Below are 19,308 nucleotides of genomic sequence, written 5' to 3'. Positions count from 1 at the left end.
GCCATGGGCCGGCCCCGTCTAGCTCACCGCCCTTTAATAAAGGTAGGACAAAAGCTGATTTCCAAAAAGATGAGATTTCTTTTGTTTTGATGGAAAGATTATAAAGATTTGTTAAAGACTCTGCTGTAAAATATTTTATAATTTTAAGGTGTACACCTAGCATAATGTGTGATGATCAGCCACACACACCCATGCCGAAGTAAAAGCTATCAATACTACTTTTAGGTGTTTTCAAGTTTTCTAAGGATTCGAGAAACCCCTTTGTTTAACTCCCCCCCCCCCAACCTTCCTTCCCTGTTCCATCCAAAACCATGTTATTATGCAGCAAACATCTGGCTCTAATTAAAGCCTTCTGAAAACCCCCTCATGGGCTCTTTCTCACTATCTCAATAATTCTAGCATCTCCCTGTTCCTTCTCATCCATTCTAGAACTCTCTATCCCAGTCTCTCCGCCCATCCTACCCCCTCTTCCTCCTCCTCCTGAACCTCTTGTCTCCCGCTGCAGTCTCCCCTTCTTTCCAAACAGTGTTCCTTTGAGTGCATCATGGCAGACGTGGGCCTTACGTGGGGCATCTCCTTGCTCTTGTGTCTGTTTTTGGGATGGACAGGCGCACAGCAGACTAACTTCACCAGGTGAGAAGAAGATGGCTTACAGTCTTGTTGATGTTCATCCTGACAAAAATCTTCATAGTCTGGATTTCTTCCTGTCTCATTCCAGTTCGTTTGTTTGATTGGGCACACGGTTGTTGTTTTTTAATGTGAGTCTACAGTGGCTCAGCCGCCAGATGTTAATGTTTTTGCTTCTGCTTGTGGGGTCGATTCCGAGCAACTTGGCTCTGGTTCGGGACATCTTGGCTGAAATCAGCAGCCGTGTGACTTTACTGGGTTACTGCTGTCTGGATTCATGTAGTTACAACCAAAAGTAGTCAAAGTTAGGTTGATTTGTGGGATCTTTTGGCTGGGAACTTGGGAAGGACACAAGACTGTAAGTAATTAAAAAAGACATTATTGAAAGGTATTCACAATCTTATAAAAAATATACTAGTATAACTTAGACCAGTGGTTCTCAAACTGTTTCCAAGTACCACCTCAGAATACACTTAGCTCTACAAGTACCACCATAATAACCCAACATTAAAATACAGTAGCATAGTAGGCCTTCGGATTCCTAAAAAACAAGGCAGAGTTTTTATTTATCAGTTATTAAATTATTAAATATTTAAAGCATAACATACTTATGCTTTTATGGAACATTGCACACAATTCACAAACATCATCAACAATGATACTCAATATACAGTCCATATTTACAGACATCGTTGGCGTACCACTAAATAGAGCCTGTGTACCCACGGTTTGAGAATCACTGACTTAGACCGTTAAAATCAACTTCAAATGTTTGTGTTTATGTATGTATGTATGTATGTATGTATGTATATATAGGGAAATGATAATTTTTGATATTGAATGCTGTTTCAAAATAAAATATATACTCCTAACCTTGATCATCAGCTGTTCAGTCAGGATGGGATATGTTTTTTTAAGCTAAATGTTTGGTTTTACTACTCAATAAAACTGTGTCACATTTTAAACACATGAGAGAAAGTAGTTGTGAGCCCCAGCTTTAATCTGTCAATTTATACACCATAAGCACCCGGTCTGCCAGAGAATAAGAAGACATGGCAAGAGGGATCTGTGTTGCAAATTTAACGACTTTGCCACTCCTGTGGCACGCTTGAGTAGCGCAGGAACTATTCAGAGACACTTTCAGGTACGTTTTCTAAATTTTCTGCAATTACTTAATCGATAAAATACAATTTTGTAAAAAGTATAATGAGATACAAAATATAGACAAAATCTGACTTAACTGTAATATCGAAGAAGAAAAAAGCTACGTGCAATCCAAGTCCAATAAACGTATAATAAAATGTTTACATTATTTATTATCTATATTATTAGGGCTGAAATTATATATTTGATTTAAAAAAAAAATTAAATTAGTTTTCTGTTGCTTCGGTTAACCGTTAAATGAGTTATGAGTTAATAAAAAAATAGATTAAATCTGTACTACAGAGACATAGTTTTTGCACGTTTGCTGCAATAAAGCGTACATGAGAACAGTGGTGTGTGTGTGTGTGTGTGTGTGTGTGTGTGTGTGTGTGTGTGTGTGTGTGTGCACTTTCAATGTGTATGATAACTGGGAAAAAAGAAGGTTATGGAAGGCAGCCAAATTGTTTTTTTCTCTACACTATTTTCCCCAAAATAAACATTGATGCGACAAAGTTTGTTGTATCCGATTACTCGATTAATCGAACAAACTAATCGATAGATAACTCAATTACTAAAATAAACGATTGCTGCAGTCTGAATATCTACGACTTTTGCTTAACAAATACTCAATCAGCTACACCAACACAAACCTCAATCATGATGCGAACAATAAAAACTGAGAGTTAACACATAAAGAACGCACGATGCAACTCTATGTATAAAATCCAGTCACAAGTCAGCATAATCGGAGACAACCTTGCTGCTGACTCAGCAAAAACAGCGTGTGTGTACAAGAAGCATGTCTTTCTGTGTAATTATCCCTGACATTTATGACACAATTACTAGGCGGTTGAAATGCTCTGCAGGCAGCTGTCAAGAAGTGTATCTTATTTTCCGTGTTTCTTCATATGCTATACACACTTTGGGTCTGTTAGGATGTTGATGTCTGATGGTTTGGATTACATGCAGTAATTAGTTTACATGTTTTGAGAACATTCCAAACTTCAGCAACTGCCAAAGATAAGAAGTGTGAGACTCCCAAAAGAGGTTTCTGTAAACATTGTAGACGCAGAGGGTAGCGTTTATGCATTCATGCAATTTTTGTGTCCTTGCCAAAACTTGTTAGTAACATACTGTCTACTTTTGACCTTTGTTGCAGGCCTGTGTTCCACTGTGGAGGAGAGCTTGTGGCAGAGTCAGGGTTCGTTGGCAGTGAGGGCTTCCCAAACCACTACAAACCAAACAGCAAATGCACCTGGATCGTCACCGTGAGTCAACCTTCATCATGTCCAGACACCACCTTTTATCCTCCCACTCATTGTCTGACCCACTGGTAGGTCCCAGAGGGAAAAGTGGTCATGCTCACTTTCCGCGTTTTCGACCTGGAGGCCGACTCGCAATGTCGCTACGACTACCTGGATGTTTACAACGGCAGATCCAACACGGTGCAAAAACTTGGCCGCTTCTGTGGGACTTTCCGGCCAGGTGGTCTTATTTCCACCACCAACACGATGATGCTGGAGATGGTGAGCGATGGAGAGACCAACAGCAGAGGGTTTGTGGCCTATTTCAGTGGTGCCAAGCCATACGACCAGGGTAAGTCACTTCATTGTGTGGCGATGACTAATTGACTTTGTTTGTCCAGCCGGCATGCGTGGAAAGAATGACGCTGCAAAACAGGATGCGGTGTTAACTATTTCATAGTTCTGGACAAAAAAAAAATGTCTACAGGTACAACCCTCCAAAAATAGACATGATTTTAGGTCTGTTTTTTAAGGAGTTTCAGCACAGTTTGGAACGACCACTTTTAGCTCCAAAATGTGGGCAACCTGCTAACGTCATCAGGCAATTTCATATTGTGTAGTAATTGTTTTGGTAGCATCTTCATCCCAGATCACAATGTTTTTGTGCGGAATTTGAGGAAATTAGCAAATATGTCTGCCAGATGCATTTTTGCAGGTAAATTGTAAATGGTTATTTAGCGCTTCACTATACCGGAAACAATACTCAAAGCGCTTCACATTATACATACATTACCTTTTGCCATTCACACACATTCACACATTGGTGACAGAAGCTGCCATGCAAGGCGCTAACCACGACACATGAGGAGCAAGGTGGGTGAAATGTCTTACCCAAGGACACAACGGCTGTGATGGCCATACTTGGACACCCTTCTTAGAAAGCCTCTTTACACAAGGTTAAGGTAAACTAGCAATATAATTCTGCATTTATTTTGGTATTTCGGTCATAATTGGTGTGATACGCATAAACAGTAATAAATTGTGCTCCTTCATTTATATTCCAATATTATGTCATCCTTAACCCCCCACACCCCACTGCGACCCCCAGATGTCTGCAGGACAGTGAGCTGATCCTTGTGCTCAATCAGGTTGGAGAGCCCTGCTATAGGCTATATATGTGCACCCGGAAAGTATTCACAGTGCTTCTCTTTTTCCACATTTGGTTATGTTATAGCATTGGTGTCAAACTCTGGCCCGCGGGCCACATTTGGCCCGCCGTGTAATTTCATTTGGCCCTTGAGGCAACATCAAATTAACATTAGAGCTGGCCCGCTGGTATTATATAGCGGCAGTGCCGTTTGTAACTCCGAATTCACCGCTAATACTCATACTTTGCAACCCTCACAATTTTTCCGGGAGACTCCCAAAGTTCAATGCCGCTCCCGAAAATCTCCCAGGGCAACCATTCTCCCAGATTTTTTCTGATTTCCACCCAGACAACAATATTGGGGGCCTGCCTTAATGGCACTGCCTTTTAGCGTTCTCTACAGCCTGTCGTCACGTCCACTTTTCCTCCATACAAACTGCGTGCCGACCCAGTCACATTATATATGCAGCTTTACACAGACACAAGTAAATGCAAGGCATACTTGGTCAGCAGCCATGCAGGTCACACTGAGGGTGGCCATATAAACAACTTTAACACGGTTACAAATATGCGCCACACTATGAACCCACACCAAACAAGAATGACAAACACATTTTGGGAGAACATCCGCACTGTAACACAACAGAACAAATACCCAGAACCCTTGGCAGCACTAACTCTTCCGGGACGCTACAATACAAACCCCCCACTATATATATATATATATATATATATATATATATATATATATATATACCCAGTATGTTATTTACCTCAGAAGGCTGCAAATAGAAAAGAAGCATTACATTTCTATTTAATTTGTTTTTGATATGCCGTTGATATTTTTTTATTTTTATTATTATTATTTAAAACTCGATTTTGCATGTCACTATAAAGTTATACAAGCCTTGCTTGCTCAATATTCAATGCAAAACTTGTTTGGGTCCCTATTAAAAGGTTGATTTGTTCAACTTTGGCCCATGGCTTTGTTCAGTTTTAAATTTTGGCCAACTCTGTATTTGAGTTTGACACCCCCTGTGTTACAGCATTATTCCAAAATTTAATGAATTAATTTTTGTTGTTGTTCTACAGCCAATAAATACCCCATGAGGGCAATGTGAAAATGTTGTATTTTTATATTGCAAATGTATTAAAGATAACAATACTAAAAAAAATCACATGTACATAAGTATTCCCAGCATTTGCTTGATACTTTGTTGATGAACCTTTGGCAGCAATTACAGCCTCAAGTGTTTTTGAATACGGTGCCAAAAGCTTGGCACACCTATCTTTGGGCAGTTCTCCCCATTCCTCTTTGCAGCACCTCTCAAGCTCCATCAGTTTGGCTGGAAGCGTCGGTATTTATATAGGATTTCTCTATTCTTTGTATTTAGTTACAGAAAAAAAAAAAAAGAAAACGTTTTTTTATTGTCGTTATGAGATATTGGCTGTAGAATTTTGAAAACAAAAATGTATTTATTCCATTATGGAAGAAGGCTGTAAAAAGTGAAGTGTTCTGAATACTTTCCAGATGCACTGTATATGTGCTGTGTCATATTTCAGTTTTGTATTTTTGATATAGCGCTTGTATGACATGATTTTTCAGTATGTAACAACAAGAGGACTACTTACATTTAATGAACATTCGGTCAAAAGTTAAAATTTGCTTTGCATGAGGAAATATGATCTGCTGTCATATTTATTTGTGCTTTTCATGTTTTTTTTTCTTTCAGATCAACAGTTTTGCGGGGGAAAGATAACAAAAGCGCAGGGAGAAATCAAATCCCCAAACTGGCCGAACAATAAGTATCCATCAGGAACCAGCTGCTCCTGGCTTATCACTGTGGACGCTGATAAGGTATTCTCCTTAACCGAGTCATAGCATTTCTTCCTGTCTCTCACACATAAGAGTAACTCTGATATGACATTGGCTCCGTTCACGCTGGACACCAAATCTGTTTTTTTGCCCTCAAGCAACACAGATCGGAATTTTTGTTGACAGTCCAAACACTTCTAAGTGCTTCAAAGCTGATAATTTCACATCAGATTTCGGCCACATCAGGATTTAGTCTGAATCAGTTTGGAATCTGATCTTTTCAAATGTGACTGTAGTCTGAACGGCAATGCGTCCTGAATGTGACCTGATTCTGACTTTTACGTGATTCGTGTGCACAGAAAGATGCAGCCTGCCAGCCGAAGTGGATACGTCATCACAACATCCGGTTTCGGCAGTGTTGTTTGGTTAATAAAGTATTTTTTCGGCTGCTGAATTTATGGTGCATCACTGGTCAACAGTGCGCAAATAATAGGCTATATGTGATATATGAAAACGTAGTATATATGTTTATATATATATATATATTTATATATATATATATATATATATATATTTCAGTGATGTACGGTGAGGTTCACGGCTGGTGAGGCACTGACTTCATCACAGTCAGATTTATAAACATATGAACCCTATGGAGTATCGTATTCACCATTTGATTGGCAGCAGTTAACGGGTTATGTTTAAAAGCTCATACCAGCATTCTTCCCTGCTTGGCACTCAGCATCAAGGGTTGGAATTGGAGGTTAAATCACCAAAAATGATTCCCGGCCACTGCTGCTCACTGCTCCCCTCACCTCCCACGGGGTTAAAAAGGGGATGGGTCAAATGCAGAGGACACATTTCACCACACCTAGTGTGTGTGTGACAATCATTGGTACTTTAACTTAATGTAGCAGGTACTTTAGCTAGTATAGTATAGTATAAATAAATTACACTTATTATTATCATTATTAGCCAGAATACTGCTAACATTAACAATATTAAATAATCACATGTATGTCAAAAATAACAAACACGACAGTACACAGTGTTGTCACTATGACAGGTGTAACACAGTGTTGTCACTATGACAGGTGTAACCGCGCTCCAGCAGCAGTGTTGATCCATTGTCTTTACTGTAGCATAAAAAATGCAGATGGCCTTAAAACGCCACAATACTCAGTCGCCATATTTAAGTACCCAAAATAAAGACTCAACATAAATATAAATTCAATTGGATCAGAAACATTGGAGGAAACGGGATTAAAACCCGATGCTTACCGCCAATAGAAAATACATGGGTACGGCTAGTAGCTACTATTAGCAAACAAATTCACTTACCAACTCGGCGTAATATCTCAACATTGACACACTCTTTCGTCGCAACTCGGCCCTGATGGTCGGTACCTATAAGTTTACAATTAGTTGTAAAATGTTGGACGGTTGTTTTTACGATATGCAGGCAAACGACAACTTTAAAACATACCGGCTTCGGCCTAGCCGAGTAGTTCAAGAATGATCTCTGGGATCACTAGCGCCCTCTACCACCAGGAGGCTGGAGAACAGGAGCCTCACATTGTACGTGTTTCGCAGCCGTTTTATGAATGCCCAGCACAAGAAATACGTTACACACATACAGTTGTTGACAAAATACACTGTACATTATATACCTTAGCTAACTAAACTATGGAAATGTATAATATAATTCATATAGCAATACGGTCTCACTGCACAGCAGACAGCAATTAGCCGAGTCATTGCGCAATTCACGGGAGGCTCAGCTGGCTGTGACTCACCGCAAGTAATTTTCAGTATTTGAACGGCAAATGTGAAAATTAAGCGATTTTGAATAAAATAATAATTTAAAACTGGTGAAGTTAAATGGAAAATAACTTTACGGTATAATCACTGAATACATATAACAATGTAATTAATTTTTTTTCTTTTAAATTTTTTTCTTTCCATGATGGCACCTGCCGCCCCTGACCGCACGTCACTGATATATATATATATATTATATATATATATATATATATATATATATATATATATATATATATATATATATATATTTGAATTGAAATATTTATTTCAAACCTGCACATTACAACAAAACACAGGGTTTTTTTTACATTTTGGCAGAGATATTTATGCAAGGCTTGAAAAGGGGTTGGATGAAGCAGATGCTTATAATATCCCAACCCTTCTCACTCATTCCACATTTAACATCAATAATATAATACAAGAACAATACTCTATAGACAAAAACAAGAACAACTCCTGTACACTAACAATACAATAGTACCACTGTTCCTATGAGACAAGACAAGACAAAACACACACACAGGCCCAAACACTCTCTGACCATATACCTATCTCCCAACGCTCTGTGCTGATATATAATATAATATGTAATTATATATATATATATATATATATATATATATATATATATATAGGTGTGGGAAAAAATCACAAGACTACTTCATCTCTACAGATCTGTTTCATGAGGGGTTCCCTCAATCATCAGGAGTATTTCTTATATATATATATATATATCAGGAGATGATTGAGGGAACCCCTCATGAAACAGATCTGTAGAGATGAAGTAGTCTTGTGATTTTTTCCCACACCTACATATTGCGCTCTACCACGGTATCGAGCACTATTCTCCGGATAATCCAATCAAGACATATATATATATATATATATATATATATATATATATATATATATATATATATATATATATATATATATATATATATATATATATATATATAATTTGATTCTTAAGAAATAGCGATTGTTGAAGGACTGAATGGCGTGTACATTTGGCATACTTGCTTATGTGTTACGTATATTGTGTATGTTTTTTACGTAATTGGGTTGAAAAATAACGCTAGTAGTAACAACTTTCTTGTTCATTTACGAAATGCCGTCAATTTTCTTTATTGTCACTTTATCGGAATGCACATGCAAGTAACGTCGAGGGCACATACTGTATAATAGGGCCGCTTGTAATACGAAGAATACACTATATAGAAAATGTATAGCTCAAAGAACTACAGAGGCAGAAAGTAAGTACAAAAAGTATAAAAACAAGCAAACCAACATACTTCGATCATGTAGAAAATAATATTACAGGGAATTATTGGACAGGAACAAAAACAATATGAGAGCGATTGTCACATGATGTTGGTGACGAACCCCAAGATGCAGAGACGGTGGCAGGCATTGAATAGGAAAACATGATTTAATTAAAATACTAAAACAAGAACAAACAAAAGGATACTAATAAAAGGCGCGCACGAGGCATAAAACAAACTTGGTTATGAACAAACAAACTGGAAGCAAGGAACAAAAGACAGTAAGCTACAAACAGCTACCGAATATAGCTTCCTGCTACGCTGCAATGACACGACCAGTAGGAACAACAAGTAGAAATGACATTGACAGGGCACCACACTACAATAATCCAGCACTGACTGGAGGAGAAAACATAGGAGCGGTCTGATTGACACCAGGTGTGGCCAGGTGCCAATCAGCCGCAGCTGAGGGGACACAGCACTCAGGGAGACAACCAGGAAACTGAACCAAAATAAGGACAGGAACTAAAGCCAGGAAATACTTCACACACACACACAGAGAAAAAACTAAAACACAACCAAACTGTCAGGGGCAAGCCTGACAGCAACATGGTGCATTATATAAAATGGCACTAAGAGGGATTACGCCTAATACTTACTTTTCGGAAACAAAAATAATGACAACATAAAGGAAGTTGTTGAAAGCTTCAATAATTACTTTGTAAATATTGGACAAAATTTGGAAGAAAGGATTCCAGACCCAGTTTCAATTGAGGACTATAATGATACCATAGAGAGAAATCCCAACTCTTTGTTCCTCAGTAATGTGACACAGGAGGAAATAGTTATAATCGTGAAAAAATGCAAATCTAAGACTTGAACTGATTGTAATGGAATTGATATGGAAACGATAAAAAAGGTTATTGATGAGATTTCAGGACCATTAATGTATATTAGTAGCCTATCATTTCAAACAGGCAAATTTCCGAACAAAATGAAAATAGCTTAAATTGCATCAATTTATAAGACTGGAGACAAACACCAATTTACAAATTATAGACCTGTTTCTTTGCTTCCACAATTTTCTAAAATCATTGAAAAACTGTTCAATAACAGATTAGAGAGTTTCACAAACAAAAATAGAATACTTGAAGAGAACCAACATGGATACAGAGCTGTTTCAACTTCAATGGCTTTAATTGAATGTACAGCAATAGATAGTAAAAAATGTGCGGCAGCAGTGTTCATAGATCTAACTAAAGCATTTGACACAATTAATCACAATATTTTAATAAAAAAAACTAGAACTATTTGGCATCGGAGAGTTAATCTTAAACTGGATAAGAAGTTATCTAACGAGCAGGAAACAATACGTGAAGCTAGGAGAACACACTTCTACAATGCTAAATACATCCTGTGGTGTACCTCAGGGATCAATACTAGGACCAAAATGATTCAATCTTTATATAAATTACAATTGTAAAATTAAAAAATATTAAAGTTAGTATTATTTGTGGATGATGCAACCGCGTTTTGTTCAAGAGAGAACACACAGAAGATTATACAAATAATATCATAAGAAATGAACAAATTCAAAAGATGCTTTGACAAAAATAGACTATCTTTGAATCTCAGTAAAACTATGTATATATACATATATATATATATATAGATGTATATATATATATATACATGTATATCTATATCTATATATATATATGTATATAGATATACATGTATATCTATATATATATAGATATACATGTATATATATACATATATATCTATATCTATATATATATATATATACATATATATATATATATATATATATATATATATATATATATATATATATATATATATATATATATATATATATATATATATATATATATATATATATATACCGGTATGAAAAAATAAATATAGCTAGAATTCACTGAGAGTCAAGTATTTCTTATATATATATATATATATATATATATATATATATATATATATATATATATATATATATATATATATATATATATATATATACCGGTATGATAAAATAAATATAGCTAGAATTCACTGAGAGTCAAGTATTTCTTATATATATATATATATATATATATATATATATATATATATATAAGAAATACTTATATATATTAATACAAATACGGCTTAATTTGACTCAACACGGGGAACCTTACCTGGCCCGGACATATATATATATATATATATATATATATATATATATATATATATATATATATATATATATATATATATATATATATATATACATATATATATATATATATATATATATATATATATATATATATATATATAATGTATATATATATAATGTATATATATATATGTATATATGTATATATGTATATGTATATATATATATATATGTATGTATGTATATATATATATATATATGTATGTATATATATATATATATATATATATATATATGTATATATATATATATATATATATATGTATGTATATGTATATATATATATATACATATATATATATATATATATACCGGTATAATAAAATAAATATATATATAGCTAGAATTCACTGAAAGTGAAGTATTTCTTATAAATATATATATATATATATATATATATATATATATATATGAAATACTTGACTTGGTGAATCCTAGCTGTAAATATACTCCTCCCCTCTTAACCATGCCCCCAACCACGCCCCAAAATCGGAGCTCTCAAGATTGGCAAGTATGACAATGGCAGTGACGAGGATGGTGGAAGCCGGATTCGAACCAGGGTCTCTCAAGTTACTGGCTGGCTGCTCTACCATCTGAGCCACGCCACCCACAATGAAGCGAACGTGCTGTCTCGTATCAGACAGAAATCCAGTATGTGTTATGCAAATTTGTTTTATGTTTGGACACCAGGTGATCCAGGTTAACTTTGACAAGTTTGTGTTGGAGGCCGACACCTACTGTCGCTTCGACTACGTGGCCTTCTTCAACGGTGGTGAGAAAGACGACTCACGCCTGATTGGCAAATATTGTGGAGACCAAGCCCCACAGTAAGCATCAGAATAGATCTTTTCTGCTTCCGGTATTTCACTTCTGCTTTTTTTGGTGTGCAGGCCCATAATTACCAGCGGGAATGTGCTGCTGGTCCAGTTTGTGTCCGACCTGAGTGTGACCTCAGATGGGTTCCTGGCCTACTACACCAGCGTCCCTCGTGGCTCTGATGTACCAACAGTGCCCCGTACTAATACCCGACCGATTCCGGCAAGACCTGATATCAAACCGCCGACGCGCGAACGAGTCCCTGTTGCCACGGCACCTCCACCCAAATATGTGCCCCCAACTCCAGCGCCGGAACCAACCCAGAGGCCCAAACCAGTCCGGCCCACTGCTGGCCGTGGTGCGGGTACCACAGGTCAGGACAGGAAGGTGGTTGCAACAAGACCAAATGGAAAGAGGCCAAGTGAGTCAGGTGGGGTTTGCTTTTCATTTCAATGCTCATGTTTATACTAAACTATCACTTTTACATCACAGTTACGCAGAATCCACTGTGTGCCACAGCGTGTAAAAGAGACGGAACCATCAAGACCAGTTTCTGTGCCAGCGAATTTGGTAAGTCTGCAAACCTGAAAAGCTGAAGTAGAGGCATAGTCGATTAGTCTGAAACATGTTATAGAAGATGTACGATTTAAATAGATACAGTATATTGAACTAGGGTAGATAGTTTTAAATCCTGTCCTCATATCTTGATAATGCATGTTGATGACACATTCTAGCAGTGCAGCATCCTCGCGAGCAAGATAGCGGGTAACATATCCTTGCCTCCACAATAAAGTCTGTCTCTTACAAGTATCATTATCCCTGGAGGACGAGGAATAGCTAAACATGCTACCGTAGGACCTACGGTGTGTAGAGCTATGATGTAGGAGATATTAAGACATGCTAACTGTTAAACTAAAGCTTTTCATTCCAAACAGAGATGGGCGGCTCAATACAAATGTCAGCAGTAACGATACCGAGTGTAGTATCAGTATATGGGCGATACTACAGTGATTAGATCACAATTGTCAAACTAAAGTCCGGGGGCCCAGATCTGCCTCGCCACATCATTTAACGTGACCTGCCACATCATTTAAAGTGGTCTGCCATTTCATATAGAGTGGCCCGCCATGTTATTCAATGTGGTCTGCCACATTATTCACAATGACCCATCACATCATTCAAAGTGGCCCTCTGAGTGCATAATTGCGATGTGGCCCCTACTAAAAAACTGTACAAAATCGATATTTTCTCTTGTCACAAAATCGTTTTCTGTTGTTTTTATTATTGCTTACAAATTCAGGAAATAAGTCAATATTAGTATTTGTTTATGTATGTTATGTTGTACTATTTACTTTATTAGTTATAAATTTTGTATGTAATAAAAAGGAATAGAAAAATATATTTAATGTTTAACTAATTTTGTTACACCGCCATCCTGAGTTTTGTCTGATATTAATTGTTTGAAAAGATGTAATCATTCAATGATCTTTAGAATTCTAAGTATCAGTACCAGCATTGGTATGACACCTGTAACTACTTGGTATTGGATCCTACCAAAATTCGTAGTATCACCTAAAACTAATGCAAAGTAGCCAAAATACTGATAAATAAGTAATTAATATATTTTAATAGAAGTGTAGATAGAACCATGTTATGACCAAAAGTGACAGAATATTAACAGTAAAGTAGCAAGTTGATTAATAATTATTTTTTAACTTTCATTAATTAATCCAACAAAATAATACACAATAATACCATAATAATACAATTCCAATTCCAAGGCCCAGCAACGTTCAAAATATTAATCAACAGAGCAATTGAGAGGACACACAAACATGACACAAAACAATCCAAAAGTAGTCCAACAAAAATGAATTATACTAACAACAGTTTCAATATTAAAAATAATTCCAACATAGCTGTGATTAGAATTCCCTCATTGACATAATTATTTTGGAAAAAAATTAAACCACCGAAAATGATGCCATATATTACACCCATAAACAAATAGGAGCCTTTGTAACCTATTTCAAAATAGTTCTGATATGATCTATATGCCAAATAATGTATTGTGGTATCTAAAGTTACACCAATTGTTAAACAGCGCCTCCCTATTATACCTGTATGAATGAATGAAGGAATGGATGAATTCTATTTATTGTCATTGTGCATGTACAGGTACAGGTCCAACGAAATTTAGGTTGCTTCCGTGAGGTGCTTTGCATTTAAAAAAGAAGAAACCACACAATATACAGAAACAACACAATATACACAATATGCAATATACAATATGGCCTAAGACCACTCTAAAAGGCAATGTAAAAAACGAGACAATAAAAAGTATAAGGTGACTGGTTAAACTGACTAGAGAGGAGTAATGCTGATTCCCAGTGTGCTGAGGGGGTGGGAGTCAGTATTTCCTACCTCCTATGCTGTTTAGGCTTTTTATTGTGGATTAAATATGTAAATAAATATAGTAAATATTGTCCAGTTGGCGTGTAACCACTGACTGCACAGTCCCAGATCGTGATTGACCGGTGGCTTCCTCATGTTGCACATAAGGGAGTTTTTATTTAAATTGTATTCATTTTTCATATTTATTTTAAATTTTAATTTCTATTTATTTTTTACATTGCAGCTGTGTTTATTGCAGTTATGGCCCAGGGGTAGAAACTGTTCTTAAGTCTATTTGTGCGGGTTCGCATGGTTCTGAAACGTCTGCCGGAAGACAGCCGTTTGAAGTGGCTGTTGCCGGGGTGGGATAGAATAGTATAGTCTCAAACAGGAAGTTCTTAGAAGAAAGTGGCCACTGAGCTAAGAGTGTCACACAGTATCATAATCAGGCTGCAACACAGATAGAGATGAGAGACTGGAAGAGTCACTAAAAGCATTTAAGTAATTTTGGAATCAAGTTCCTTGCAAGAGAACAGCAAATTTTACAGAAAGTAGTAAAATAATGGAGAGTACGAAATGTGCGTTTAAACATTTAGATACTGTAAAGTCCAATTAGGTTCCCCTATATGGATATAGGACATTATATACATTGTAATATATATTTCAAAAAGCAGAAAATCGGCATGTTAAGAAGCTGTATTGATAATAAAACTAAAGAAACATTATTTATTTCAAATTTTTTGTTATTATTTTTTTACAGTAAATGTTTATGTTAGATCATATTTTAATTTTCAAATGACATGAACTACATTTTTACGTATACATGTACTAATGTGCCAATAGAACTAGAAGAATTTAAGTATTTTTCTAAAACCTGCTTTTGGTAAAAAAATAAAATAAAATAAAAAACCCGAACAAAAAAAGAAAAAAAAAGCATTATTCTATTGACAGATTGTTCTGCATATACACAACGATTTAATATTAGTTATTTATTTTTGCACTGCATAAGTGTTAGTCAAAAACACTTCTTTTTTTTTCAAAAAGTTCAAACATTTAACAGCTGGCCAATGACAACAATATCAATGGATGTTTGGTAATTAGGGGCATTAGTGGGGCGTAAAACAGTACCAAAATCCTTACAAGTAAAAACCACACTATGGTTGCGCAGTGTCTGTTTGCTTCTGTTCATACTCTACCTGTCCCAAAGGGATGGAATGTGAGGCACATCGCAAGCGCAAGCCACATGGGTGCTTAGAGGGGCAGCGAAAATAAAATTAATCTGCACGCACGCCGAGAGGCAACACCCAAGCAGAGTGTTTTATAAGCCCAGCGATTTTGGCACTTTTTGACGCCATACACTAAGGAATGGATTCATAAGATCTGATTCCTTTAGTAATGCAGTCTGCTGAAAATAATGGAAAGTGCCACTCAACATAGCACCTGATGCTGTGGTCGAAGTTGGAATTGCCACACTCAAAACTTCACTGCCATCTGGTGGTCATGTTTCATGTGTCAGGTAAACCGTGACGAATGGGTCGAAATGAATCCCCTTCCTGCTGTGCATAAAGCAGGTGTGTTAAAATTGTGGCCCGAAAGCTATTTTTGTCCTTGAGCTATTTTTTTTTTACTGGCCCTATGCACATTGTAAAAATATAATGAATGCAAACTGTTTTGTATATCACACATCTTTGCTTTGTCACCAGTAAAACAAAGCAAAAATGAGGATGCCTTGTTCAGCTACGTTTGCATACATTGACCTACATTAGACAGGTGCCCGCACCACCGCTTCAGTGTCTGAACTTTTATCCAGATTTGCACCAACATTGAACGAGTTCTTGCTCTTAATGTATTCTTTGTATGATCCTGCTCAAACGTCCTATTTGAACTGAGGCCATTTGTTTGCAGTGATTACCGGAAAGGTGACCTCATTGGCCCCTGGACCCCGAGGTACCCTGCTCATCGGGGTCTCCCTCATTAAGACTTACAAAGCAGGTCGGCTAACGATCACGCAAGTTGGAGAGACCATGTCAGTGAAGTTGGTGTCACAATGCAGGAAGTGCCCTTTGATCCGCCGAGGTATACACACACACACATACACACACACACACACATATTAAACTAGAAGCAGAAACAGCACTCATCATCTTTGTGTTGTTGTTGTTTGCCACAGGTGCTAACTACATTATAATGGGTCAGGTGGATGATGAAGGTCGCGGCACCTTAGTACCTGGTGCATTCACAGCGCCATACAAAGCTCCACATCACAAATTATTGACGAACATCAACAACCAACCATGTTAACTCAACACATCTGGACAAAGTCAAATGAGCGTGCAGATCTCTTAAAAAAAAAGGCACAAGAGTAACATTGTCATCACCCCATTAAGGAAAAAAAAAGACTGAAACCTTGTCTGTAATTTATATATGAATAAAGGTTTTTAAATCTCTTTTCCCAAGTCAAAGGGCACTTTTGTTTTTTGTTTTGTTTTGTTTTTTCCCTTTATTCAGCACAGGCGCTTCATGTACTTTTCCACCATAGGGATTTTTAAGCCCATCTAGTGGACAAAATCGGTAACAGCATCCATCCATCCATCCATCCATCCATTTTCTAACGTTTGTCTTGTTCGGGGTCACGCTGGGTGCTGGAACCTATCGCAGCTGCATTCGGGCGGAAGGCTCTGTACACCCTGCACAAGTCGCCAGCTCATTGCAGGGCCAACACAGATAGACAGACAACATTCACTCTCACATTCACACACTAGGGCCAATTTAGTGTTGCCAATCAACGTATCCCCAGGTGCATGTCTTTGGAAGTGGGAGGAAGCCGGAGTACCTGGAGAGAACCCACGCAGTCACAGGGAGAACATGCAAATTCCTCACAGAAAGACCCCGAGCCCAGGATCGAACCAGCACCTTCGTATTACGAGGCAGGCGACAGCATCTAATCAGAGGTGGGTAGAGTAGCCAGAAATTGTACTCAAGTAAGAGTACTGTTACTTTAGAGATTTATTACTCAAGTAAAAGTAAGGAATAGTCACCCAAATATTTACTTGAGTAAAAGTAAAAAGTATGTTGTGAAAAAACTACTCAAGTACTCAGTATCCTGTTTGTTTAACAATTACGGCAACAAATAATGCACAAAAACATAAGAATAGCAATGAACAAATTCAGAGCAAGGATTATCTCTTAAGCAACTAAAACAATAATATATCAGAATCAGAAATACTTTAATAATCCCCAAGGGGAAAAATACATTATTTAAAAAATGTTATTATAAATATAATATAATATTAAAATACATTAAGTAAAATAAAAACAATTAAGGCAAATTGAGCCACAATAACGTAACAGCGGCATAGGCTCAGGAGGCAGAGATTTACAAAGGAAAAAAACAAGGTAGCCTTCACACAAATCATAAAGTCTGATAGGTGTGGCCTGGACCTGGGAACACCTGGGCACTTCTGATTGGTGTTTGTATGCATGTGTGAGTGTGTGTGTCTCTGTCTGTCTATGAGGCTGCAGTACGTTAATAAATTATACCCAAACTACGTACATTTGACAGTGATTCATAGCAGGGAGGCTAACATTTGAGCCAAATTATCTACTAACGTTACTTAGCGATGTGCTTCCTCAAATTTGACGTTAAGTTCATGTAAGCTGAAATGTCCACTTGTTTGGGGAGACACATATGACAACGCCCTACATAACTGTTTCTTTGGTTGTCTGAAGCGTAAACATCGATTTTATGTGAGGCCAGGGGTCTTTGCGTTGGTTGTCGTCCCTGCCGTTGTTGTTGTTTGCCGCTGAAACTTTCTGGGCAGTTAATCTTGTGACCGTCTGGCTCTGTTTGATTGGTGAAACAGAGTCAGTGACTGCATTTGATTGGTGAAACGGAGTCAAACGTCACCAGTGACTGCATTTGATTGGTGAAACGCAGGCATGGGATAGATCCTACTTTGAAGGTATGTCTGACAACGAAAACCAAAAAAACGTGTATCAACAGATCGATTAAAAAAAGTAGCGAGTAACGAGCTGAATGTAGATAAATGGAGCGGAGTAAAAGTAGCGTTTCTTCTCTATAAAAATACTGAAGTAAAAGTAAAAGTATGTTGCAATAAAACTACTCTTAGAAGTACAATTTATCCAAAAAGTTACTCAAGTAGATGTAAAGGAGTAAATGTAGCGCATTACTACCCACCTCTGCATCTAATCCCCTGCAGTGGAAAGGTAAAATTCCATATTATTAGTGATATAAATATCCCGACTGGACAGGATGCAGTGTACTTCCAAGCTATTAGCGCAGTAATAGGCAAAGTATTTTATTAGTGAACGTGACACCTAGTGTGTGTGTGACAATCATTGGTACTTTAACTTTAACTTTAGTGTAAGCATGTTGTGTACAATACAATACAATTACAATAACCACAAGGTGGAGGAATGAAGATGTTATTTTGATCGGCTATATTCTAATTATTTTCAAAGCCAAACAGGACATAAAATGATTTCAGTTTATGAAGGATGTAAAAACATTTAGATTAAATTTTCTCGGTATTGACAATTCCTCACTTTTTTCAAATTGAATACATTTCACAACATCCAACATGTATTTATTATTATTATTATTTATTTTTTTTTTTTTATCAGATAATGTCACAAGTTCAAATTAGTAAAATAACATTTTACTGCTAATGTATACTAAAAAGGCCTTCTAATGGTTTAAAAAAAAAGAAAACATTACATATTTGGTATTTTTGTTCAAGGCTGAAAATGATTGAGAGATTTTATCAAAA

At 36.7% G+C, this 19,308-nt stretch overlaps 1 protein-coding gene across 2 annotated transcripts; it reads left to right on the top strand.

The window, feature by feature from the left end:
- The first annotated feature begins 392 nt into the window (after positions 1-392).
- Positions 393-16,974, top strand: LOC133551289 (procollagen C-endopeptidase enhancer 2-like). Of its 2 annotated transcripts, none has more exons than XM_061897847.1 (9): positions 393-633; positions 2,930-3,038; positions 3,108-3,366; positions 5,895-6,019; positions 11,999-12,135; positions 12,199-12,554; positions 12,617-12,694; positions 16,424-16,594; positions 16,689-16,974. In XM_061897847.1, the coding sequence occupies exons 1-9, from the start codon at positions 545-547 to the stop codon at positions 16,817-16,819; spliced, it is 1,455 nt and encodes a 484-aa protein (XP_061753831.1). In that variant the 5' UTR covers positions 393-544; the 3' UTR covers positions 16,820-16,974. The 2 variants fall into 2 exon arrangements, with proteins under 2 accessions (XP_061753831.1, XP_061753832.1); XM_061897848.1 differs by having other exon boundaries at positions 398-633; positions 12,199-12,545.
- Positions 16,975-19,308: the final 2,334 nt, after the last annotated feature.

This window comes from Nerophis ophidion, linkage group LG04 (genome assembly GCF_033978795.1).
Source record: "Nerophis ophidion isolate RoL-2023_Sa linkage group LG04, RoL_Noph_v1.0, whole genome shotgun sequence".
NCBI lineage: Eukaryota > Metazoa > Chordata > Actinopteri > Syngnathiformes > Syngnathidae > Nerophis > Nerophis ophidion.
This window is presented reverse-complemented; position numbering and strand designations above follow the sequence as displayed.

Coding starts and splice junctions, on each gene's coding strand:
- LOC133551289 (XM_061897847.1), top strand. CDS start 545: ATGGCAGACGTGGGCCTTACGTGGGGCATCTCCTTGCTCTTGTGTCTG. Junction 12,555..12,616: donor AAAGAGGCCAAGTGAGTCAG/GTGGGGTTTGCT, acceptor TTTACATCACAG/TTACGCAGAATCCACTGTGT. Junction 12,695..16,423: donor TTTCTGTGCCAGCGAATTTG/GTAAGTCTGCAA, acceptor ATTTGTTTGCAG/TGATTACCGGAAAGGTGACC.